The sequence below is a fragment of the Equus asinus genome, chromosome 23 (genome assembly GCF_041296235.1).
Source record: "Equus asinus isolate D_3611 breed Donkey chromosome 23, EquAss-T2T_v2, whole genome shotgun sequence".
NCBI classification, from domain to species: Eukaryota; Metazoa; Chordata; class Mammalia; order Perissodactyla; family Equidae; genus Equus; species Equus asinus.
In genome coordinates this window covers 52,775,434-52,801,662 of record NC_091812.1, presented here as the reverse complement: position 1 = coordinate 52,801,662, position 26,229 = coordinate 52,775,434, and the positions used below count along the sequence as shown (strand labels likewise).

Sequence of the window (26,229 nt, the reverse complement as noted above, 5' to 3'; positions counted from 1 at the left end):
AAGAAAAAAGAAAAAAAAAATCACCGTTTAGTTTCACAAGTCAAATATAATCACTATTAAAATGTTGATATGTTTCCTTTTATTAATTTTTTCTCTACATAATTTTACATAGCTGCATTGCATGTATAATTTTATGTCCTGCTTTTGAATAACTGGGTGCTTTTTATTTTCTAATAATAGATGTTCATTATTGAAAAAATGTTAAATGTGAATAAAACAAAGACTTTAGTAACACATTAAATTCTTTCAAACAAAATGCGCTCAATTATGAAAATGACTAGCAATCCTATCTCCCAGGTATCTTTTTTTTTATCACAGAGGAAAATCCATGTACAAACAGTTCTACAGGGACAAAGTGAAAAGGAAAAGGAGTTTCCTCCTTGCTGCATCCTCACCCTCAGCATTCTCCTCTAGGGGAACTACCGACAATACACGAGTGAACATGCCCAGAGAAGAAATTGCATGCACATATCAACATACACATGGACATTTTTCTAGTAACTTATAAGACAAATGATAATACCACATCCATTATTACATAAATTGCTCTTTTCGTTAAATATATCCTGGATATAGGTCCACATCAGTTGATCTTCCTTTTTAATGGCTGTATAGTACTCCAATGTATGTACCATACTATTACTGAACTGATTCTCTACTGATGGATATTTAATTTGTCTTTTTTACTATGGCAGTACTACACTGAATATTCAGAAATGTTGATAGAACATATAATGTATAATATATACACACACATATGTAGATACATATAGATACTTCAGCAGGAATATCCATAGGTAAATTCCTACCAGTCGTATTGCAAATTGAAGGGACAATTCCATTGCTTGAAATTTAAAACTTGGAAATATATAGCCAATTTCCACATGGTCTTTCCCTGCGAGCTGGGTTGGGCTCTCTCATAGCCTGGCAGGTGCAGGGCAGTTGGACCCCTTACATGATGGCAGACAGCTTCAAGAGCAAGAGTTCCAGCTCACAACGTAGACATTGCATTCTCTTTCTTGGCCCAGCCTCCAAAATTACACAACATTGCTTCTACCACAGAATTCTGCCCCAGTTCCAGAGGAGGGACACAGACCCCACCTCTTGATGGGTGGAGAGTCAAAGAACACTGTAGATTACCACGTGGGATGGGATATTGTTCTGGACACGTTTGAAGATACAATCTTCCCCACTCTGTAAAAGGTTTATGCGTTCATTGAGTGTATATGAGAATACTATTTGTCCATGCCCTTGGAAAACCTTATGGGGAAAATTGGCTGCCTCGTTATTAGTTTGAGTCCCGTTTCTTAGTAACACTGAGCAGATTTTCATCCTTTATTGGCCCTTGTACTTCTTGTCCGGCTATCTGGCTATTTTAATGTTTTCTATTGGATAGTTTTCTACTGGTTTTAGGGGCTGTTTCTCCATGAAGACAATTATCCTTTTCTTGTTGTGTGTGGACACTGTTTCTAATGTTGCTCTTTCACTTTGACTTTATTTTTTGCCATCCTGAAATTCATGAGGTGTTTATGCTCATATTTATCACTATTTTCTATTTTAGTTCCAGGGTTTTATATCTTGTTGAGAAAGGTCTTCCTTACTCCAATGTGATATTGAAAATACCCAAATTTTCTTGTCGATTTTCGTCATTTTACCTTATAATCTGCTCCCTGTAACGTGACATGGATTATATAACGTTGACCCATCCTCCGTTTCTTGAAGATGACGCCCCTCCGTCCACACCCTGCTCTGTGGGAAAGTGGCTCCAGGTGCTGAGGTTTCTCCAGCTTGAAGCTTCTCTCTGGCGCCACATTTCCCCAAATCCTCTCATTTCTCATGACTAGAACTTCTCAGTGAAATTGCGTTTCTTTCTTTTATTTCTAAACATTTCTTTCATATGTTACTTCATTTCTGAATTCTTCTAATTCGGATTTATGTTGTTTCAAGACATTTCTTAATGTTATTAAGCTCCTTGGTAACACCTTGTTAAAATGTTGGTCTGTATTGTGCTGACTGTGTTCCTGGTGTATTCTCACGATCTGTGGAGATCTGATTCTGCTCCTTACTCTCCTTCCTCTAACACTAACTTTGTGTGAGACTGAGTCCTCCTCCTATGCTGCTGTTCGATGTTATAGGAGCTTATTTTTCCTGACGTCTAGAAGTGGTTCAGTGGTTCTTCTACCTGACAGAGCTCCCTCTTCAGTTGCTTTGGTGACGTGTTCAGGAACATGGTAGCTTGCTCGGTGAGTTGTCCACCGCACTGGTCAGGCCTTCTTTCCTTGTCTCTGTTGATTCTATCCTGCTCAAATTTGATTCCACCTCTAGCAGTTTCCCCTCAGTGTAGGGCCCTTTCCCAAAGGGAGCTATGCCTGGTTGGTTTGAAAATTACCTGTGTCCTAGACCAGTTCACTGCTTTCAGAACTTGCCGAGGCCCCTCACGCTCACCAGCTATTGCGTTGGGCAAAATCACCCCCAGCTTCAGCTGCTGTTCTCAAACTAGCCCAGACGGCTTTCCAGTAAATACCTCTCGGCTATTTGGGGTTCTCAGGTCCATTGCTTTCCTCTGCTTTCTCCACATCACGATACTACCAAGCAGATTTTTTGGCAATTGGTGGTTTGTCCTCATCTGCTTGCGTTTTGTGGTTCATGTAACCCACTTTGTACGTTAAATGGGGTTTTGGTTTCTATCTAGTCGCAGTGTCTGTTTTTGTGTGGGGACTCAGGGAAACCCAAATCTACGCTGCTACCACTGCCACTTTGCCAGAATCTTGTCCTCATATTCTTGGATTGTTTCCTCCATCATTTCAACTCTTGATACTCTTCTCTCATTTGAAAGAATGACACTGGTATCTTTCCCACTCCCCTAATTTAGAAGGAAAGATAAGTTGCTTCCTCTCCACCCCATGCAGCAGGCATTGTATCAGTGCAGCTCAAGCACAAGCAGTTCTTCAGGAAAACCTCTGACACCACCAATAGATAGTCCTTCTGGGGAGAGCTGATGACACACAGCCAACGAAGAAGGAACAGGAATGGAGGGATATTGGGGAGATAGGTGGAGCATACTGTAAAGGTCAGAAGACAGGAGAGCTATTGATGACGGGAAACCTGGAGCTCAGGGTTGCTCTCGGTTTATAAATCCACATTTAGCCGGACACTTTCAGCCTCTACTTCAATCTGGTGCAATAGAAGAAATGTCCTCAGCATTAAGCATATATGGAAATCATCAGAACCAATAGAACTGATGCAGCTTGCTGTAAAATGATGGAGAGTTTCTTCAAGCATTTGAACCTGATGTTGTCAGGAATGAGAGGTGTCACGTAAATAACTGTGTTCACCTCCACCACTAGCCACCTGGTCTAACGTGTTGGTAAATCCCCTAACTGTTCTGCCTGCATCCACCTGCCCTCCCTCCATTACTTATTGCGCTTACTGTGGAGAGAGTGTTTTTTTCCCAAAACCTAATCAAGTTACTCTACCCTGCCTAAAACGCTTTCTTGGCCTCCACTGCTCTTAGGATAAAGGAAACCTTCTTAACACGCCTCACAATCCCTGTGCTCTCTGGCTCCCACCTGCCCTCTGGCCTCATCTCAGACCACTCTCGGACCACTCTCTGACTTCAAGGTCACAACGGCCTTCGGTCCTGCCCTCTACCCCCACCACACTTCCTCCCGCCACAGGGTCTTTGCACATGCAGTACCATCTGAACTTCCTTCTGATTTCAGCTCCAGTGTCACTCCCTGAGGGCCATCTTCTCTAACCTCTCCCACTACATTATGTCCCCAGAGCATGGGAACCCACAGGACCACGAACCTCTCCTCTGGACCACATGTCAGTGCTGCATTTTACCTTTGTGTATTTCTTTGATTAATGCTCTTCTCTCTTACTTAACTGTACGATCCATGAAAGCGTGGATTACAATCTGCAGCAGGTCACATTACAGTTCCTTGCACACATGGGGATTCAGGAAATTCAGGGTGAAAGATAATGCAAGGGCTTCTGAAAACCAAAAATAATTACTTTAAATATCATAATTGTTGTAACTTACTTCTGTATTGAAATCTTTAAAAATGTCTGACTTGTCTCCCTGCCTACTTAAACAGGATGTACAATCCATAAGATTATTTATTTACTGATTCCTCTCTTATGAAAACCGTTTAGTACACTCTAACAACAAAATGGCCTCAGCATTATTGAAAGAGGACCATTTGTCTCAACAGTACATCCCTGATTGCTGGATTTCTTTTCCTCCCATTTTCCTTCTAAACCTCCTTCTAATATGTGGTATCAATTTGTACGGGAATGAAAATCAGACATTTAGATTTGTTAGAAATATGTACTAAATAAGAACACATTGGCCCTCAATAATGGTCACACTGGTCCCCTATAAAGGGGACCATGAGCTTTTGTGCATGGCCTGTGTAGCACTCATTTTGTCTGCTTAGAGATAAAGCTTCATCCCTAGTTTTCGGTTATATTGTAGATAGTTGAGATTGCCAGATAAAGCAACAAATGTGGCTGAGAAAGCTATGTGTGTCTTGCTGTACATGGTTGGGGCCCTACAAAAAAAATTTAGATATGCTTTGTTGAACACTATTCGATGTTAGATACAAAAAGGTAGGTTGTCTTTTTTAAAATCATAAAATGCATATATTTATTGTTTTGTGATAGTGTAATTGGGAATTAAATCTAATTCTTATGAAAAAGGAAACTCCCATACAAAGACCCCTCAAAAACATCTCATAATACTAAAACAAAAAAATAAAAATTAATTTGCCAAATGACAGAACTCTGTAATAGCAGAGCCCTAAGTGATTTAGCTTATTTTGTTCTTTTGGTATTTAACAATTCACTGAAACTTTACAAAACATTAGAAATCCTCAGAGTTTGTATGTTTTCCCCTAATATACATAAAATAAAATAGGACTTTAAGGATACAGAGTTTTAGAGACTACAAATAATGTAAATGACATAGGAAAACAGAAAAGGAGAACTGAAAGTGGGAAATTCCTCTGAAATAGAAAGAGTAGAGGACCATCCCGTATAAATAGCCCACACTCACGGAGGAAGGACATTTAAGCTCAAGCCGTTGCCACCTCCACTTGGGCTCCTAGGGAGTAAAGGCAACATCATTCCTGTCTTCATCATGACCTACAGGTGGATCCTCCCAATGGCCCTCCTGCTGTGTTTCTCCATCAGGGCTCTTTCTGTGAACTATGACTTGCTTTGGTCCCAACTAAGAAGCAGCAATTCAGCATGTCAGAAGCTCCTGTGGCAGTTGAATGGAGCCCCTCAACGTTGCCCCGAGGACACAATGAACTTCCAGTTCCCTGAGGAGATTGAGCAAGCACAGCAGTTCCAGAAGGAGGATGCCGCATTGGTCTTCTATGAGATGCTCCAGCACACCTTGCGTATTTTCAGAAGAAATTTCGCTAGCACTGGCTGGAATGAGACCATCGTTAAGAACCTGCTTGTGGAAGTCCACCTGCAGATGGACCGTCTGGAGACAAACCTGAAGGGAATAATGGAGGAGGAAAGCTCCACCTGGGGAAACACGACCATTCTACGCCTGAAGAAATACTACGGAAGGATCTCGCATTACCTGAAGGCCGAGAAGTACAGCCACTGTGCCTGGACAGTGGTCCAAGCGGAAATGCTCAGAAGCTTGGCCTTCCTTAATGGACTCATAGATTACCTCCAAGACTGAGGATGTCCCAGCCTGCATCTCTGAGAAGGGACAATGCTGACAGTGACTGCAGGCGTCTTCACCAGCAGAGGCTCTTGAAGTGACTGACAGCTAAGGCACTGCATGGGAAAGGACAGTTACAGACTTTAAATTTTTTACTAACTTATGAATTAAGTTATTTATTTATTTATTTATTTATTTATTTATTTAAACCTTTACCTTGGAAAATAAATTTTTTATGAAACAAATGTCAACATGGCCGTCTCAATTTCAACTTGATTTCTAGAATCACCCATATTACAAAGTGCAGAGTATTTACTAGCTGTTCCTTGTAAAATGTGCCTGCAAACTAGTCTGGTTTCTGGCCCCTGCCTTTATGAATTTAAAATGCAAGGAAGCCATGTGGAATATACAAGATAAGAAGTGAGAAGGGGACCTCCACCATACAGGACAAGAAATGCCGCTTGAGACCCATATAAACGGAATTAAAATGAGAGAGACAGGCAGGGGCTCTGGACCCAGAGGACGGGGCTGCTGCTTCTACCCTGTGCCCCGCTCTCTGGCCCCACAGTTACAATCTGATGGCTCTCAGGGTACCCAGAGGAATACGTCAGGTCTTGCGTTTGCCCGAAGCTCATCCCTACTCTCTTCGGGATGCTCTGCCTCCCCCCTCCCCCTCAACCCCACAGGATTGTACAATATTTCCGTGCCTCGCAAGTCTAAATGGGAGAAGTCCAAGGCACTTCTGGGACACTGTAAGTGGCAGTCCCTTTATGGTACTCTTCATTGGACAACTAAGCTGTATGGGTGTCTCAGGGGAGCCGGCATCTCTGTCTCCTTCCAGGGCGCACACACAGAGGGAGAAAGAACTGTGCTTTGTACCCCTGCCATCTGCCTGGGTTTGCTCCCTATTTTTCCACAGAAGCAAGTCTGCTCCTGCGCCCCTCCGTCCTGTTCATCAGAATTCCAGGAAAATCCTACCCGCTTTTCCTGCTGCTCTGCGTCTCCGAGGCCACACTCTCCCCAAAGCCAAGGCCAAGGCAGGTGCAGCAGATTAGGTCCAGTCTCAGGCCAGTGAGAAACCAGGAAGCAGGGGAGACAAGGAAATTCAGGTGGGATAGCGAGGGCGCCAACGTTCCCAGGGCTTACACTGGGAAACTGGAGATTTCCTAGGAGCTCTTTGGGCACCGGCCAGCATGGCTGCCTTTCTGTCTGTACTGAACCCCTTGGGAACGTGCATTATTATGCCTGTTCCTGCCATGAGCAGCTACCATCCAGGCACTGTGCCGAGCTCTGATGTATGTAACCGGATTTAGTCCTCTTCACAAGCATCCCTCCGGTGGGACCACGACGTGATCGCCATTTTACAGGTCAGGAAACGAAGTCTCAAAGAGGTTTAGTAACTGCCTCAAGGTCACACAGCTAGTGAGTGAAGGTCAAAAAAGGTACAAAGGGAAGAATCACATACAGACTTTGTTTGTCTCAAGGCATTTTCTGCTGGGGCAGCACAGAGCTCTGAGTTCCCTTCAGGGATTCGGCATTCAGAAGAAACCTCAGCCAAGGGTTCCCCAGAAGACAGATTGCTCAGAGCTCGGAGCTTCCTCTTCTGACTGACAGACGTCACACACCCGCTGTGGACCCAAGAAGCGCCATCCTGGTGGGTCTCCTGCCTTTGTTGTCCCAAGCCTGTCAAGGTCCTCATAAAACAATAAACCTCCTCACTCCCTCCATCCCCCACACGCTACAACTCCAAACCCCCAGCTCGGCCAAAATCCTTTCTGCAGCCATGATTCCTTTTGCCCTGGAGTCAAAAACAAGATGAGCGCGTAGAAATGCAGACTAATCGGCAGACTAATCAAGAGGATAGTCAGACTCTCTGTGCCCTGTCCAACTTACCACCGCCCCCCCGCAACTTCTCTAAAATTCACGAGAAATGCATCTCAAATTAAAAACACATATATAAATGCATGGATAAACGATGTTCATAGATTGGATTACTCAATGGTGTTAAAATGTTCCCTTTTCTCACATTGATTTACACAGTTTTGTGATCCAAAGGAAAATGCAGGAGATCTTGGTGTGGAGATTGACAAGCTGAGTCTCAATTTATATCCAAATGCCAGGGACTTAGAATAATCAAGCTAATTTTAAAGAAGAATAAAACAGAAAACATATTTCCAGATAAGCATTATTTTATACCCAGAGTGTGATGAGTGCAGAAACAGACCCATCCAAATATTAGCAACTGATTCGCAATTACGGTGTCAGTTAATTGAACTGGAAGAAGGAATAGGCTTTTCAATAAACGGAGCTTGGACAATTGGTATGTACACGGAACCAAAGAGAACTTTGACTCCTACCTCAAATCTGACACAAAAAACTAATTTGAGGGGCCAGCCCTGTAGCACAGCGATTAAGTTCGCACATTTTGCTTCGGTGGACTGGGGTTCGCCCTTCCGGTCCCACGTGCGGACCTGCGCGCTGCTTATCAAGCCACGCTGTGGCAGGTGTCCCATGTAAAATATAGAGGAAGATGGGCACGGCTGTTAGCTCAGGGCCAATCTTCCTTAGTAAAAAGAGGAGGATTGGTGGCAGATGTTAGCTCAGGGCTAATCTTCCACCACTCCCCAAAATAATTAATTTGAGATGAATCACAGACCTCAATGTAAAAGCTAAGACTATCAATTTTCTAGAATAAGATATATGAATATATCTTTTTGACCATCAGGTAAGCCAAGAATTCTTATACAGGACACACGAAAGCATCATCCATTGTAGAAAAGATTGACACATTGATCTATATTAAGATTAAGAGCGTCATTCATCAAAAGACACCATTAATCGAGTGAAAAGGCAAGCCACGGAGTGAAGGAGAAATCTAGAAAGCAAATTGTCAGAAGACTGACATACTGAATACATGAAAAATTTCTAAAAATCAATTAAAAAGGCAGAATAGAAAAATAAAGACTTCAACAGAGTCTTCATAAAAGGGTTAATAAGCACATGCAAAATGTTTTCGACATCATTATTTCTTGAAGAAGGGCAAATGGAAAACAAGTATAAATTACAAAACAAGTGTTGACAAAGATGTGTTTTTAACCAGAAATTACAGAGTTTTCATTGGAGAGTAAGTTGGTTACAGACATACTGAATTAAAGGACACAAATATGAGTTACCTCATGTATGATGCCATTTATATGAAATTCCAAAACAGACAAAGCAAATGTCTAGTAACAGAGGCCAGAGATTCGTGGTTACCTTTGGCCTGGGGCTATGCAGTGGGAGAAGGCACAGCAAGATTTCTGAGATTCTGAAAATGTTCTATATATTGATCTGGGTATCATCTATATCTAAAAATACAACAAGATATATACTCATTAGTGGATATATAGCTTACAAATCAAAACCAAGGTTAAAAAAAGTGCAAAACAACCTTCCTACCAGGGTTGCTCCTGCCCGAGCTCTTGAACCTCTGAGGTCATAGCTACTGGCTACCATTGATGGTTTTAACTCTGTTCATCGCCTTACATACAGTAGCTGACGTTTCTTTCTCAAGATATTGATTACCTGTAAGGTAAATATTATTTTCAATATTATTAGCACTATTACTATTACTAAATAGGTTCTATAATTTTCCCAAGAAGACACGGTCATTAAAAGTCTGGGTTAGAATTCCAGACCGTCTGCGCCCAACCAACTCAACCCAGACATTTCTCCCTTGTCCCGTTGCTTCTCTTCAATACTGACATTTTCCTGCCTCCACGTAGGGTCCCTTCCAGGAAGCAGGAAAGACAGACATTAAAGCAATGACCTTGTTTAATTACAGCTCAGCAGAGACAGTGCAGCGAACTGAAGACTCAGTGCCAGTGAAGACGCGGCACTGGGAGGCGGGAGAAACCCTGCTTTCTGACGAAATCTGTGGCTGTGGTGAAATCAAATCATTGGTTTTGTCTTTTCTCATCTTAAAAACAAACCAATAATAGTAGTAACTATCACACAGGATATTATAAGAATTAAAGAAAATGAAGATCGAAAGTTACTGAGACTCTGAACACAGTAAAAGACACCTGCTTTCACATAATACTACAGATCATAATCGTCTGTATGGTCCATGGTCAACCAAGACTCGCCAAGAGGAGCTGTGATTGCGGCTCCCCTGACGCTCTCGGTGACAGGCACACTGGCGCCCCCTAATGGAAACTCTGGGACGGGGCGGGGTCTGCAGGCCTGTGCAGGAGCTGAGCTCAGGCACGCGGGGTTAGAACCGCGCCTCACCCAGCAGAGAGAGAAAGTTTAGAACACGGTGGAAGCTTTTTCTGGGCATCGGGCGTGTTAGCATGTGTCTTACAGAAAATGGCCGCTCTGCTATTCACAGGATAGTATGAAGAAATGCTGCGTTAAGTATTTCATGCTCAAACACTTTTTTTTGAGAGGAAATTTAGCTTGATGTCGTCACAGTAGACGGACCCAGGAATCAGCCTAATGTGGACTTGATAAGAGCAGAGCAGCAACTCAAAAGGGGCTTTGCGTTTGACTGTATTCCATTTTCCCACTCCGTAAAAGAAAACAAGGATGCTCCCCCAACTGTAGGGGAAGTATTACTGGAAAAGAGTAAAAATATCCTACTGCATCATAGAATAGAAAGAAACAGCATTGTTGTTAACTATGTAATATAGATTATTGTGCTCAGTCCCATATTATTTGTCTCTTTTTCAAAAGCCTTGTATGTATATATCTTAAGAATACACAATAGTATAGCCAAAAAATTTTGTGTATCCAATAAATAGTTTAAAAGAGTTAAAATTAATTGTTGTAACGGATGATAGAAAAAATATTATAACATTTTTCACACCGATTGTGTTTAATTAGTGTATTAATTTCTACTAATTGTCACTTAATTAGTCCTACTGTTCTCCTGATCCGGTAGCATTTAGGTAGCAAGAAAGTAAATAATACAAGGTAACATATGATTTCAAGGAAACATCTATTATTCGGGTTTGTATGTTAAAGTAGGAACACAGGTGTAAAATTATTGATTATAACTTAACTCTCTCACTAGTTTTTGGTCTGGTTTGGCTGTGTCGCACACTGGTTCTCTGAAAAGCTCGTCCGTCACCTTAGACCAGGGACAAGATAGATGTTTTAGAAAATCTATTTCACATGATGCCAAAGATTTTCAAAATCTATGTTTTAAAAATGTGTTCTAATGACAAATTCATTCACTAGGATAATTATTCCAAAGGATATTTTGTTTTCCATGCATGCAGTTTTAACAAGAACACAGAATGAAATATTCTAAGCACAAAACAGTTTCACACTTAGAAGTTAAAAAGAATTTGTAACCACAAAATTTACATCTTTCATCCTGATGCTTTTCTAAAACAGAAGTATTTAAACTCTATTCAAACTTGCAATTTAATAGATGATGCTATACAGACAGTGATTAAATCAGAGAAACCAAAATGGAAATTTTGCAAGTGATTTTATATGTTGTTATGTTTCATGGCAAAAACAATTTAGCTGTTGGAGGATCACAAGAAATCACTGGAAGTCCAATGCTGGAATGCTTCTAAATTTAGTTGAAATATAATTATAACAAGGAATCTGTGTCTTATTTGTGTAATAAACTTCCAAAGAAATTTATAATTCTCCTAGGAAACCATATTAGATCTGAACTACTATCAAGAATATAAGAAAAATACTTTACCTTTTTTTATTCACCGTTTGCAGCCCATTGTGAACAAATGTGTCAGACTTAGGGATGTTCTCATTAAGAATAATGACAAAACAATAGAAAAAGATTTATTGACTTTATTGAAATGAAAAACCTGGAAATGTTTACTTTATGAAATTAATAAATGGAAAAAATATCATATTGACATAAAAATGCTCTTGGCCAAGGATAGGAAAAAAGCAGAAAGATGGCAAGTGCATACAATAATGAACAATCCATTATTTCCCTCAGAAATGATGATGCTAAATTTGTGCATAATTTATTCAACTCATAAGGTTGATTTAATCTGCAACAACGCTGCTTTTCTGACTTGAAATATGATAACATTTTTGAGCATTGTACAAAAGGTAAACCCATTTTTATAGTTTTGCCTGTCCGAAAAACTACCTTAAAAACATTTAGAGAACCTGATGGGTCTCAAGGTCAAATGCAGTCATGGCGCTTCACACACACACTACAGCGGTGTACCAAACACTGCAAGAGATGACCTCAAATGACAATGTACGTTATGCAGGAACCTGAAGCAAGCTGGCACCAATAGACTACACATTTGGATGCAATTTAATTTGGTGGGATGATATTTAGAACCAAGTGGGAAGAGTTGTTAACGTTCTGCAATAAAAAACATTCATCTATATAATAAGCAGCCGGCTTCACAGAAGGCCCACCGTTTGGCTTACAACAAATGAGAGAAAGTAACTTTGAAAGTATGTTGATGAGTAAAACGTTAGAAACAGACATGAGTGCACTTCACGACTTTGAAAATAAACTGACATAAATGTTATGAAATTGGAAATGTATGAATCACTGGATGAAAGTATCAGTGATTATGGGATATAGCATATTTTAAAGGTTAGGAGTTTACAGAATCCTAATTTCAACTTGGAGATGGAAATACAAAAATTTCAACCACGTGCCTTCAGATCTTTAATATTTAACAGGAGAAAATTACTTTCCAATGAATACGTCTGATTTTCAAAAAGCACCCACTGACTTGGCTCCTAAATTTTTGGAGGATTGGAGTTCTGCAGAAATTTCATTTTAAATGATTTTACGCAAGATTCATCGTCAGTAATGGGGAATATAAAATCGGTTTCCTGTTTGGATCTTCTAAAATGATTCACGAATTTGGCTTAGTGCAATCTTATCCAAATTGGCAGGTGGCTTTGAACGTTTTACAGAAAATACTAGTCACAGGGGGATGTTGCAAAACAAACTTCAGTGAACTAATGTTCATTAAAATCATTTCAGGTCACAAAAATTTCAAAAACAGCAATTCTTAACAATGAAAACAAGATTATCAAAGAAGTCTATTTTGAAAAGACTCGATGCGTTTCCTTCTATTCGAGCGAAGAAAGTAAAATTATAATTTATTCTTGTTTGGACATATATAAAATATTTTTAAACTTAAAATAGTCTTGCAAATTTTAATACACTTACTTTTAAATATTTTTTCATCTCCTTTTACGCTGTAGGAAAACTTAGCCATTAAAAAGATAATGAAAAGAAGTACATAGGGGAACATAGTTTGGATCTGCCTCCGGCTCCAAGAAGTCCCAGCCAGGCACTGTCCGGGTCCCCAAGTCATTTCATCGGGGAGTCCCAGTATTCCGAAGATTTGTGTCCAGATTGTAGCTGCGTCTCCGTTTCCCCGAATTCGTGTCTTTCTCCCCAGAAAGCCTCCTGAGCCTGGAAACAGCCCACAGCACGCTCTGACCTCGAGCCGCCGGTCCCCGAATGAGCGCGCGCTCTTGGAAACGGTGTGGCCCCGACCTTCCAGGAGAAAGGGAAGGATGGACGCGGGCAGGCGCAGGCAGCGGAAGGCTCTGGCGGGGCCCCGGCGGAGCTCCCCGCGGCGTCGGGCCGAAAGCAAGCGTTTGCTCCGCGTTGTCCCGCCCCGCGCGGTCCCTGAGCCCCGCGGCGCCTCGCCCGGGCCGGGCTCCCGCGGACGGCGACGCGCCGGGTGTCCCGGTGTCCGCGGCCGGAGCCCCAGGCGGGTCCCGCTGGGCGGGCGGCGCCGGAGGGTCGGTCACGGCGAGTGCGGGCGCCCCCTGCCGGCCGCTGGGGGCAGCGGAGGGGGTTTGCGCGCCCTGTTGAGCCCTGGATGCACAGGCTCGCTGTCGCTGTGTCTGCTGAATCACGGAACTCAATTGGGGAATCTATTCGCTAACGGTGCTGGTGATGCCTTGCTCCAACTCCTCCTGGTCTCATGGGTCTGAAAAACAAGAAATCTTCATGCTTTCGAGTTCTCTGAAAAGGATCGCTTCTCAGAGATTAATTTGAGCTGCTCAGATAAACATCAAAGTATCCATATTTCAACAGAACACAAGTTCATCCTGCCTTTATGTAAGACCTCAATGAAGGCATTCTGATCAGACCTGCTGCGTAAGAGGGATACAGAACGGAATGGCAGTGAAACTTCTGGCTTGGAAGATTATGGGCTGATGATGCCTTTGGCCTGCTTAGAGATATCAAGGGCAGAAACAAGACCAGGTGTTTATTATGTCGCACCTGAAACATATTCATGATTGCCGTTAGGCTGTCAGAACCAGACACATGTCAAGGATATTCGGTAGTTCTCAACTTCAAATCCAGCCCTGTCGTGACTCCAAGGCCGCAGCTCCCACTCAACATGATGCCTGCATTGAAATCTGCTGTCCCCGTCATCTATAGTACAGGCCATTTGCTTATAATGGTGTTTTCTATCGTGGAAAGGCAGCACACTGAGAGACAAGATGATGCTGGCTTTCACGTCAGAAAGACCTGAATTCAACTCCAGGTGCTGTTTTTGCCCATTTGAGCTGTAAGGAAAATGACTTAACCCGAGTCTGTACTTTCTCATCAGCAACGACTCCTACCCGGGGTGGTAGTGAGGGTTTTTATGTGCCTGGCACACAGTCATCTCTCAGATACTATTGGTCCTATTTTATGAGATCAAGGATAGATTGATGAATTTTAGAAACTAAAGAACACACTCACAGCTCTGAGGGTCAGAATACCAGCAAGGATCACCATCAACCTGGTCCAGTTCCTGAAGTCCCCATTCTTTGGAGGACCAGAGGAGGAACACTGGGACGCCAATATTGCAGAGCTCCTCAAAGGGTCCACTACACACTCATGAGAGTCTAATCTACTCTACCCTATGATTTCTCCTTTCTTGGCCAACACATGCCATTCACTTGGGCCATGATCGATTAAGATCGCCTCTGACACACTTTGTCATGTCTGCGCTACTTGAGATGTTTTGAGAATTAACATCTGCCTCCCCTTCTCTTAGTGCTCAGAGGACTATTTTTGAATTGACAGTTTCGACCTCTAAATGGATACACTGAGAGAGCGGAGGATGGAGCTGGGGGTTTCAGGGAGCTCTTTACAAAGTCTGATGTTCGACAATAAACCATTTTGATCTATCAATAAAGATCATATGATCAACAGTTAATATCAGTTTCCCGCAGGGGAAGAAAGAAAAAATTTACTTAGGGAAGATAAAATTACATGTGGTGTGACGTAAAGAAAATTGCCCTGGCAGACGCGTGTTCTCCGATTTCTTAGATAAACCTTTTACTTGTGTGGGTCTCTGGTGATTTCTCTATGTGATGTTGGCCCGTTATGAGAAGATAGGAGACTTGGTCCAGTTGCTGTTTGAAGTCATTTCCCTACCTGGGATTCTATGGGAAAGTTCTAGAAGAAATACGTCTTCGGGTGGACAGTGGGTACCCTTCTGTTATTATTTACTCTTCAGCTCCCCTGAAAAGGAAAATCTGACTACGGGAAGATCAAGCAAGAAAGAGTTAAAGGATTTCCTTCAAGGTGGTCCTTTAAAAAGTGTAGGTCCTTCCATAGCTTCGTCCCATCACCTGGGGGAGCTAGAGCTCTAATGGTTTCACCTGGAGTCTGTGACCCATCTTCTCATGCCCTATGTCAACCCCCTGCTGCAGTTTCAATAGAGGTCTTGAAAAACATGGCTGAAGCTAACATGACTAATGGTGGCAACAATATTATCATCATTCAAAAGGATTTTGCATTCCAGGATGAGAACTGTCTTCAGAGCCAGGTTACAAGCTAGACAAGAATATCAAACTCATTGCTTATCTTCGTCTTAAAATGAGGATTGTTTAATTCAAGTTGATTACCACTTTATTGACCACATAACTCCTACATATTTCTCATGATTAGATTTGGACTATATGGCACTAATTTAGCATCCAACTTAGTAACATTCTAAGAGAATTCAAAATTAATATATTTTTATGTTCTAAAGTAAGGAGTTAATATCTATTCATTAAGTTTTTAGACCTTTTCATGTGTGTATATATATGAACATAAATTCAGGTGCATATGTATTCATAGCATGATTCATATGCACAGTTACCATGCTGACTAAAAGTAATGTCTCAATAAGAACTGGTAGTGAATAGTAAAATCAGTTAAAATTAAAGAAATACTTTATAATCCTATTTTTTGAAGGATTATGCAATTTGCCATTCCAAATAAAGAGAAAATTTAAGCTGCTTTTACAAATATATTGTCTTTAAATTAATGGCAATTGGAGTTTGGAGAGAGTAGGACAAGCAAAAAAATAATGTCAAAAGTAAAGCATAAATCAATAAATTTGAGAATCAAACAGAGTGGTGAAGATAATAAATATAAACCATTTACTTTACTACTAAAAGCAAAAACTTGATTAGCTTAAAACACAAACTCCATTATCACTTTGCATGGGGAGAAAAGCCTAAAATCAAATAATATTAAACACTAGTGAAACAGCAAAATAAAAGCTGGTCAAAGACACAGCAAGAAAAGAAAACGAAGGAAAGTAATTAGAGACAGCAGTGTTAATATCAATGAAATATTGATAGTGCTCAATATCAATAGTGATGTCCAATGAATGTGTGAAATTTGAGAAGGAGGGTCAGTATGTAGGAAAAGAATAGAATCTATAATTAAATTATAAAAGGCATGGAAGTAAAATTCAAATCATGTAAAACATTGAGCAAAAATATTCAGCAATATATAGAAATGTGAACAGAAACATGATAGTAGCCTTGAAATCTTTGCACAATGCTATTAGTCTATAAAAATAATACAGAAAATAGCAAGAACAAGAGGAATCAGAATATGTGATTTCAGAGTAAATTAATAGCTGAGACTCTGGGGCAGTCTAACCTAGAATAAGAAACACAACCTTTCCAATATTTATTAGTCATCACAAAAATCATCATAATTTAGACTGCAAAGAAACATCAATAATTCCTCCAGAGCAAAAATACTATAAGTTGCATGCTCAGATCACAATGCCTGAAGTTAAAATAATCTCTAAACCACTCACTGAGATATTTAAAATCATACTGATAAAGGCCAGTCAAGTCAGAGAGAAAAAATAAAATGAGAAATTTAGTAAGTAATGGACGTTAAAGCACTATGCTTAAAATTTGCAAAAGCAGTCAAAGTTACACACTGAGGTAAGCTCATAGCTTTATCAAACATATGAAGTGAACATAGACTGACCTCACTCATTAAAGTCAATAAAAGAATTCTAAATAGCATTAATGTAGATAATAAAAGCTGATGTTTATTGAATGTTCACTCTGCAACAGGGACTGTGCTAAACACTTTACAGGAAGTACTGTTGTCTTCTCCACAATCCTACCAAGCTCTTAAACAATACCTTATTCTCTACTGCATGTCCTTAGCTAATAATTACTATCACTTATTGACCACCTACTACGTACAAGAGCCACAGAACATAAGCTATTAAATAGCAGAACTATGGTTTCAACCCCATCTGTATTTTCCCATTTCCGTATACTTTCTGCTGTGATAGAATTCACAATCACATTAATAAACTGATTCATCATGATTAAGAAGAGTATCTTAGACATATAGAGATGATTTGATACTGGACAATATATTTATATAATGCATCGCTTATCACACCAGACCTCCATTAGTGCTGGTTTCTTAAGGATTAGTTGCAAGGAGGAGTCTAAAACTAAAACAATGAACTTTTAAAGTTCTGTCACATGAAAATCTATCAATCTGACTTACTCTTTGAGTAGGTCTCGTTTACTCATGCAGGATTTTGTATTATGTGCAATGGTCATTAGGAAACTATTGGTTCCCTGAGATATTCAGATCTTACAAATGTATTTATATTTCAATTTGTATAACCAAGTAGTTCATTTGTTAAAACCATGACTGTTGTCTTCACAAAAGTCTTGAAGTATTGGGAGGTTGTCAAGTTCACAGTGGTACATTTTCTAAAACTCTAATTTTCTACTGAAAGCTCAACTGGTGTCATTGACGACAAAAATTTTCCTTGAAGTACAGGTTCACTTTATAAATATCTTGAGAAAATGTCTATCAAATGCCCGAGTCTGACTACTCATAGTTTGTCATCATTCTTTCAAGTAAAAATGGATTCTGTGAAGAGTGTCTAGTTTAGCTCAACTCAAATGATCATATAAATGCTTTTCTTCAAAACAATCACCGTGCAAGCAGTAGAAGTGCTTGTCACACAGAATTTTAAGACTGGCACACAGGAAATCAAAAAGATGTGTGCTCAAAAGTCAAGAAGTAATCAAATTAATAATCTTACTACTTCAGGGGCCAGCCCAGTGGCGTAGTGGTTAATTTCACGTGTCTGCTTCAGTAGTCCAGTGTTCACTGGTTCAGATCCTGGACGCTGACCTATACGCTGCTCATCAGGTCATGCTGTGGCAGCATCCCACAGGGAAGAACCAGAAGGAGTTACAACTAGGATATCCTACTATGTACTGGGACTTTGTGGAGGAAAAAAAAAGAGGATGATGGGCAACAGATGTTAGCTCAGGGCCATTCTATTCTTCCTAACCAAACAGCATACATTAGAAAAATAGAGAAAGAAATGATCTTACTATTTCATCCATGGCATTCTTAAGTGAACCTGGCACTTTTGTTACTTCGAGTATAGTACAGTGAAAAACAGAATAATTACCAGTCCATTTTGGTGTCAGTGCCTTGATTGACACTCAGCCAGCAGCAGTTTTACCCACCATTGCTTTTGCACCTTCAGTGTGAGTTGTTGATGTGATGAAAATGGGAAATAAAGTCTTAACGTTATTATAAAAATAACTTTGACCTCGTGGATCCCCTGAAAGTGTCTTGGGGACCCCTAGGGACCCACAGCCCGAGCTTTTAGAACTGCTACTCTAAAGGATTTCCCCGCACCTGCTCTGATCAAGCTCTGGCTTTAAATCCTAGAGTCAATTTCCTTGGCTCTGAAGATAAAGTCAAACATCTTTAACATAGTCAGTCATGGGGCCTCTTTCCATGTCTCCAGCCTCATTACATGCCACACTCCCATCTGTCAGTACAGTCCACCCACACTGGTCTTTTTCGCTTCTGTAAATTTGCCTTTCCTCCTGCAGGGCCACTCTCTATGCAGTTTTTTTTTACTCTGGGACATTTTTTTTTTCCTAAACATTGGCACCTGAGCTAACAACTGTTGCCAATCTTTCTTTTTTCTTCTTTCCCTGCTTTTTTATTTTCCTCCCCAAATTCCCCCAGCACATAGTTGTGCATTTTTAGTTGTAGGTCCTTCTAGTTGTGGCACATGGGACGCCGCCTCAATGTGGCCTGACAAGTGGTGCCATGTCTGTGCTCAGCAAAACCCTGGGCCATGGGAAGCAGAGCCCTCGAACTTAAACACTTGGCCACGGGGCCGACCCCATACTCTGGGAAATTTTTCTTCTGCAAGATGCTTAACAAACTCCTACTCATCCTTCAAGTCTCATACTTCCTATTAGTTCCCTAGGGAAAACTGAACGGTAGATTAAATGCACCACCCAGGATGCTCCCTGCTATGGCATCTTTTCTTCTGCTGTGTGGCCCAGATACCAAATGTAAATACGTTATAACTACTTCTTTAATGGCTATGTCCTTTGCTCCAGCGGAGCTCCATAAGGGCAGGACGACACATCTCACACTCAAGACTCTATCCCCAAGGCCAATGAATGAACGAATGAACTGCACCACGTACTTTCACATTTAGATTGCAGAACTAGGACTTTGGAGAATGTTTTCTTTTAAAAAAAAGAGCAGAGAAACGTCATATAAGAGATTTAATACATAAAAACATACCGTTTTATTAAAGAAGAGAATGTGAACATATTATTATATAAAAATAGAACGTATAAATGCAAGTACCATAAAAATGAATAGGTAAATTAATGTAAATAGATAAATGAATAAATATTTTATAACATGAAGTTCAGCCACAGGGTACTAGTTACGTTTCTTCTACTTCTGGAAATGGTTGAACACAGATGTGCTTAATATTACTGGTAGAGTATGTCAATTATGATTCAAATTATTTTATAGCTGAAGAAAACATAACAGTTTTGGAAAAGTCTGAGCAATTAAGAGCCTGACCTAGGACATCCGTCACTGAGAATCAGGTTCCTTCTTAACGTCCTGAGTTATCTTATGAGCTCGTGACGAAGAGAAAGCACCTCCATTCTTTGATTTGGTTTGGAAAACCAGGGTTTGGGTTTAGGTTTTAAGGATAAACAGACTCCAGAAGTTTTCTTTGATGACAATTTAATAACTAAAACAAAATGAAAATGTAGTAAAATGGAAAAGTCAAGAGGTTTTCTAAATTTTACTACGATAAAAGGCGAAGATCTTTTATATGAAACTATAAATATGATAAGACACAAGAATAAATAAATAAATATAGATAAATAAATTAATAAACAATAAAATAAAACATCAGGGCAGTCACTCTTAGGCACTGATGCTCCAGGACCTGAACATTTTTTACATATTCTTGCTTACTACTACTGACAAAATATTTGTTGAATTAAATTCAGTAAATTCTGTGAAGAAATAAGAGCCATTTGAAATGACAAAAAACATGTGCAAGGGTGGCTTGGCACATGAGGCAAGGAGAATCATTTCAAGGTGACCCCAGGTCTCCATCCTTCATTCCTAATCTTCCTTGCAGGTTTGCTGATGAAGAGAAGGATCTCATGATGTCCACTCTGACAATCTCCCAGGCACAGCCACTGTATTTCTTCCCTGTCAGGTAGAGATGGATTCTCCTGAAGTACCTCTTCACGGCCAGTGTAGGGCCCACAGGTCCCAGGGCAGATTCTTCCTCTCCTCTCTGCTCATCCAAGCAGGTGTTGAGGTCTTCCAGCTGCTGATGGAGTCCCGTGAGGAGTCGGTCCAGCAGAGTCGTGTTCCAGGCAGCAGAGGAGCGCTCTGTGTGGAAGAGGTTGAAGGTCTGCTGGAGCATCTCCTGGAGGACAGAGATGGCCTGGGCCTCTGGGAACTGGCTGCCATCCAGCTGCTCCTGGGGGAATTTGAAGTCTGTCCTGTGCTTCAGACAGGAAGGAGGAGAGATTGTCTCCATTTGGTGCAGAACTCTGAGGCTCTCCTGCTTTCTCAAGTCAAGGCTCGCAGGCAGGTCACAGCTCATGGAGGAGACGGGGCTGGAGGAGATCACCACCAGTGCCATCAGGGAAGACACTGAGAAAGCCATTGGTAAGTGCCAAGACGCAGCTCTTCTGGTTGAGACGGGAGATTGAGAGCTTTTGTCTAGCTTCTCTGAGGATCTTCTGTCTAGGTGCCTCTTAAATAGTCAGCCCAAGAGTATTCATTTCTAAATTTTCCCCAGGTCTTTGTACTTCCCCATTTTGGACTTTCCTTTCTCTTCGAGAACCTGGAAAGTTGTCATTACTTTCGACTCTTTGTATATTCTTACAACTGAAGTGAAATTTATTCATTAAAAGCTGAGAAGTCCTAATTCAAGGAAATGCTTATCATCTCAGCAAAAACCAACTTTGAACTATTGATAGGAACATCTGGATCTTTCTCCCTGATGTTAAGAACAACTTTTAAGGAGGCTTTGCTAGGCTTCTTTTTTAAATCTTCTTTCTCCTCCCTTTAGATATCCCTCTTGGAAGTGTTGATCAGATGTGAAAGATACCTGATCTTTACAGGCATAGTTCTCACCTTATTCTCTGCTGCACAATATTTATTTTGTCAAATTTAGTTTTATTTACTCTATGTAATTGAGAACATCACCAAGTATTTACTCTGTGCCAATCATTACGTTGAGATCAGGCTATACCAAGATGGTGAAACCTCCATGTCTGCCCTCACATAGAGTAAAGTGCAACCACCACCACCGCCCAGATGTTCAAGTATTTGGAACATGTCTTTGCTGCTTCGTGGCAGACGGTTTGTCCCAGCCCAGGCCATTGTCCTAGCTTTGTCGAAGTCATGGTTACGCAACACATTTTTTTTTTTGCTATTTTTATCAAAGTTTAAAATTGCCTAATTTTAAAATTCTTACCTCTTCCTTTGTATTTCTCTTTTCACTTTGTAAAAGTTGTCCTAATACTCCTGCAATCTTTTCTATTTCCACTTTGAGGTTTGCTGCAAAAACAGGAAGAGAAAATGTAAGGGAAAAGAAGAGGCCACATAGTTCCTGATGATTTTCAAGACTCAGAACTTTCCTCTCTTTTTTAACGTTCCTAGAAAGTAAAAGTCAGCAGTGTGAAAAAGGAATGCACAAAGGAAATTGGAAAGTCAACACTGAAAATGAAAGAAAAGAAACGACATCTTCTTTATCGAAACAAAAAAATGTCACTTAACTACCCAAGTCAGGGAGTAAGAGCTCTACAGAGAGACAGGATTCAAACCAGCCTGTGTGGGATTGTTGTAGCCACAGGCAGGTGCAGAGGAGGGCAGCCGGCTCTTGAAGGCAGGCTGTTACCTGAAGGGCTAGTTTTCAGCTTTGCTAAATCAGAGAATCTGTTCATTGATTTCTTTTTCGGTGAGAGGTTAGCTATTCCCTGAAGGCTAGTAAATGTTAGTCATTTGGACAGGACACTCCCTGTCATGTGGACACATGCTCATGTTCACATAAGCGATGAGATTAGAAATAAAAGTGTTTATTAGTGAGCTGAGAATTCAAGGAAGGGAAGCAGATCATCTCAGGGGAGCTTCCATCCAGTTCCCATACTTCGACAGGTTACGTTTCTCCATTGTGGGAACAGCTAACAGATAGTGAGTGCCTATTTTGTCAGGCATCGTTATAGGTACGCTACATCATCACAACACAACAACGCAGTGAAATAGTTACGACCATCATTTCCATATAACAGAGGAGAAACCTGAGGTGCCTAAGATCACATGGCAAGTGCCAGCTGGAGCTGTGAAATGACCCCAGGCCTAGCCCCACAGTCCACCGCCCTAGCCACTAGCTTGGCTGTCTCCTCCGACAACATTCTTCTTGTCTTAGAGAAACACTCAGCAGGTTCTTACTCTCCAATTCCCATTGTTCCTAGTCGCCGAAAATGCATTCGTGCATTCTAGACACATTACAACACACTTGAAGGGGCTATAGCTGCCTTTCCACTTGCTAAGCTCCAGTCCTGCCTTTCACGTGATGTGTTTGTTGAGTTCTACTGTTTCTTTGAAACTTCCTGTTCCCACCTGAGATATTTTCATAAATTATCCAGGAGGTTAAAGTATCCACTTAAAACTTACTCTTACTATCTTTGTTTTTAGAAGACTCCCGTTGTCTGACACGGTCCCCAGGTTTTATGTCTACTCCCTCATTGGAACATCTAGTCATTTGTGTACTTGCTGTGGGACAGAGAGCCCTCTGTGTACCTCCTCTGTGACAGGCACCTTGCTGGACACTGGGATACCGCGCTACTGTCCTCAGGGAGCTTATAGTCTGTCAGGGTAGTTAGATGTTAAACAAATAATTAGACGGGTTACTTAATTACGGGTGTACAGAGTGTAGCTAAAGGAGAATGCTTAAGGTCAATGAGGAGTAACGTGAAGGCGGAACAGTATAGCGCAAAATACCACTTCCGAAATAAATCACAGCTTTTAGCAAGTTATGAAACCCCTCTGAGTTTTCAGTTTCCTTATTTGCAAAATGTAAATAATTATAGTAATTATCTCACCAGGAAGCTGTGAAGATTAAATGAAATAATGTTTGTGAAACACTTTGCTGACAGCCTGTGCGTAATTAAAGATTGCTGCCATTAATATTATTAAAATACTCTGTATGTTACCGATTCAATGAAGACATGTGATGATCAGCTTTGAACACCATTGCAGCCCCGTTATCCCTGAGTATGTGGTAGGATAGCACTTGCCAATGCAATACCCAAAGAGATGAGATGATCTGCATTACTTCACAATGACCGAGGCTGACTTTTCAGTGGGGAAGGTCCTACTTGGTAGAGAACAGAGAGAATCACACACAGGCAAACTTGAACCTTGTAGGGAAACCAGCACCCAGCAGAGTGCCCAGCAGACCATAAGCGCACCTTATTTATTTTTGACAAATCTTATCTGCAAACCAATGCCTTCAGTGAGTTTAAGATATCTTTAAGATCTATATAGAACTGAAATTTTTTAAAGAAGGAGGAAAAGTGTAAATAATGAAAAACTAAGGAAAACCCAAATCTTCTCTTTTAAAAGCACTTTTATATATCCTGATGGCATGGAAAAGCCACCCATTATCGTATGAATGTTTCTTCCTTCTCCTACTTTCTCAAGGCTTTTCCACTGAAGACCAATCGAGAAGGTGTGAAAACTATCTTACAATACTGTGTAGATACGGTGTGGTTTGGAGTGCCCCATCAAGTCAACAAGTACACATTTTTAATTGACTTCGTTAAAAAAAAATAGAAAGGGAAAGGAAAGGACAAAAAAGTGGAAAAACCCAGAAAATGAAAGTGTCTATACTCACTATGTAAAAGGCACTCAGCACCCAAAGTCCTCAGAACTCGCTGAGACTACCCCTCAGGCAGTCCTGCAGAGCCCTCCAGCTGCCCAATGGCCCTCCCAGTCTCTGTGCTGCTGGCCCTGGTGATGCTGGGCTCCTGCCCTGCCTGCCCTCTGGGCTGTGACCCGCCTCTGAGACAGGGCAATCAGGAAACCATCACACTTCTGAGTCAAATGGAGAGAATCTCCATTCTGTCGTGTCTGAAGGACAGGGCTGACTTCCGATTTCCTCAGATACTTGTGGATGGGGACCAGCTTGAGAAGACACAAGCCACAGCTGTGCTGCATGAGATGCTCCAGCACATCTTCCATCTCTTCAGCACCACTGGCTCCCGTGCCGCTTGGGATGAGACCCTCCTGGACAAATTCCTCCTTGGCCTTTATCAGCAGCTGGATGACCTGGAGACATGTTTGGGGGAGGAGACGAAGGCGGAACAATCAGCCCTGGGAAGTGAGATCTCCACACTGGCTGTGAAGAGGTACTTCCAAAGAATCAGTCTGTATCTGAAAGAGAAAGACTACAGCGGCTGCGCCTGGGAGGTCGTCAGGGTGGAAATCAGAAGGTGCTTGCTCTTCATGAACAAGCTCACAGGAAAATTCACCAAATAAAACCTCAGGAAAACTAGAAACAGTTCATCTGCTCGACTAAATGGCTATTTCCTGAGACTCAAAGTGCAAGCTTCATCTCTACTTTTATGCCAGATGAAAAATAAGTCATAGGAAATGTATGGGATTATTATAAAATTATATTGTGTTATAATTTACAAGTTGTTCAGGACAGAGAAATCCACAAAACACTTTTGTAATTTTTATAATTTGTTTACTTATTTGAACTATTTATGCTATTTATAGTATTTAAATATTTATTATTCATACAACACTTGTTTAGTATTCTATTTTGTCCATGACTACTGTTCATTTTTAAGTTACGAGAAATAAAAGCAATTTTTAAAAAGTAATTTTGCTTGCACACACTTTTTGAATAAAAACTTAACCCTTTATGATCCCTTAAGTAACCTAAGCAAAGTTCCTGAATGAAGAGAGAATAGGGGCAGCCCAGCATGGGCCACAGCACCATGGACGTTTTGAGAAGAGATTGGATGTGACTCCCAAGACAGGGCTTAGAAATGGAAGGAAGATCTGAGGAGAACGCCCCAGGGCATCGACACCATTACCTGCTTGGGGCCTCCAACAACGGGAGATGCATCAAGGTTTACACATGAACCATACAAGCTGTCGGAAGTCCATCCATACATGTGGACACTGGAGAATCGTGGAGAAGGCTGAGGAAGGGAGGGTCAGTAAGCTTTCTACACTTCACAGGTCTTGAAGTCTCATTTCTTTTTCTTTATTCTATACATTTCAACCACAAAATTGAAGAAAGTATCCCTCTAAACAAAATTAACTTCCTCATAATTTACCTTGGAACGCCATTTTTTTCCCAAAATACGTTCTTGTTCATTAGTTTATTTGACTCTCAAAACTCTCCACGACAATTGGTTTTTAATATTTTTTATCATCACTATTCTTATTCACTTAACAAATATCATTTGAGCTCCTACACTGTACTATATAGTAGGTGTGATGCTCCGTGCGAGAGTAAAAAGTTGAATAAGACCTTACTCTGTACTCAAGTTGTTTATAGTCTTCTAGAGAGCTGGCCTAAGGAGAAGAAAACTGAGGTTATCAAGTGGTATATCTCTGAAAAATAAAGTGAATTGACACAGCACCTCTCAGGTTCATAATCAGTAGTATTCAAGCTGAAAATGGATTCTGGTTAGTGTATGGCATAATTTTTCAGCCAAATGCTGATTAGGTGGGAGGAGATACCAGGAAGCAAATGACCATTCGTCAGACGGCAAGGAGATACCAAAGAACCAAAGGATAGGGGTCGCTAACTTTTAATATGGTTAATTGTTGATGATTACCTCATAAAAGTGAAGGACACAAGACATTCAAATTGGCAAGGAAGAAATTCAACTCTCTATTAGGAGATGATGTCATCTGATTATAA

At 40.9% G+C, this 26,229-nt stretch overlaps 3 protein-coding genes across 3 annotated transcripts; 2 read left to right on the top strand and 1 right to left on the bottom strand.

Annotated features, from left to right (window-relative positions):
* The first annotated feature begins 5,143 nt into the window (after positions 1–5,143).
* Positions 5,144–5,704, top strand: LOC106828272 (interferon beta-like). The gene has a single exon (XM_014836606.3). It carries the CDS (start codon positions 5,144–5,146, stop codon positions 5,702–5,704), a length of 561 nt encoding a protein of 186 aa, XP_014692092.3.
* A 14,651-nt stretch (positions 5,705–20,355) lies between these two features.
* Positions 20,356–20,943, bottom strand: LOC123280286 (interferon omega-1). The gene has a single exon (XM_044757029.2). The coding sequence runs from the start codon at positions 20,941–20,943 to the stop codon at positions 20,356–20,358; it is 588 nt and encodes a 195-aa protein (XP_044612964.2).
* A 3,323-nt stretch (positions 20,944–24,266) lies between these two features.
* On the top strand, positions 24,267–24,824 carry LOC106833890 (interferon alpha-2-like). Its single transcript, XM_014845245.3, has one exon. The coding sequence runs from the start codon at positions 24,267–24,269 to the stop codon at positions 24,822–24,824; it is 558 nt and encodes a 185-aa protein (XP_014700731.3).
* The last annotated feature ends 1,405 nt before the right edge of the window (positions 24,825–26,229 follow it).

What these genes read in the sequence shown, in the direction of transcription:
- LOC123280286 (XM_044757029.2), bottom strand. Translation starts at nt 20,943, where the DNA reads ATGGCTTTCTCAGTGTCTTCCCTGATGGCACTGGTGGTGATCTCCTCC.
- LOC106828272 (XM_014836606.3), top strand. Translation starts at nt 5,144, where the DNA reads ATGACCTACAGGTGGATCCTCCCAATGGCCCTCCTGCTGTGTTTCTCC.
- LOC106833890 (XM_014845245.3), top strand. Translation starts at nt 24,267, where the DNA reads ATGGCCCTCCCAGTCTCTGTGCTGCTGGCCCTGGTGATGCTGGGCTCC.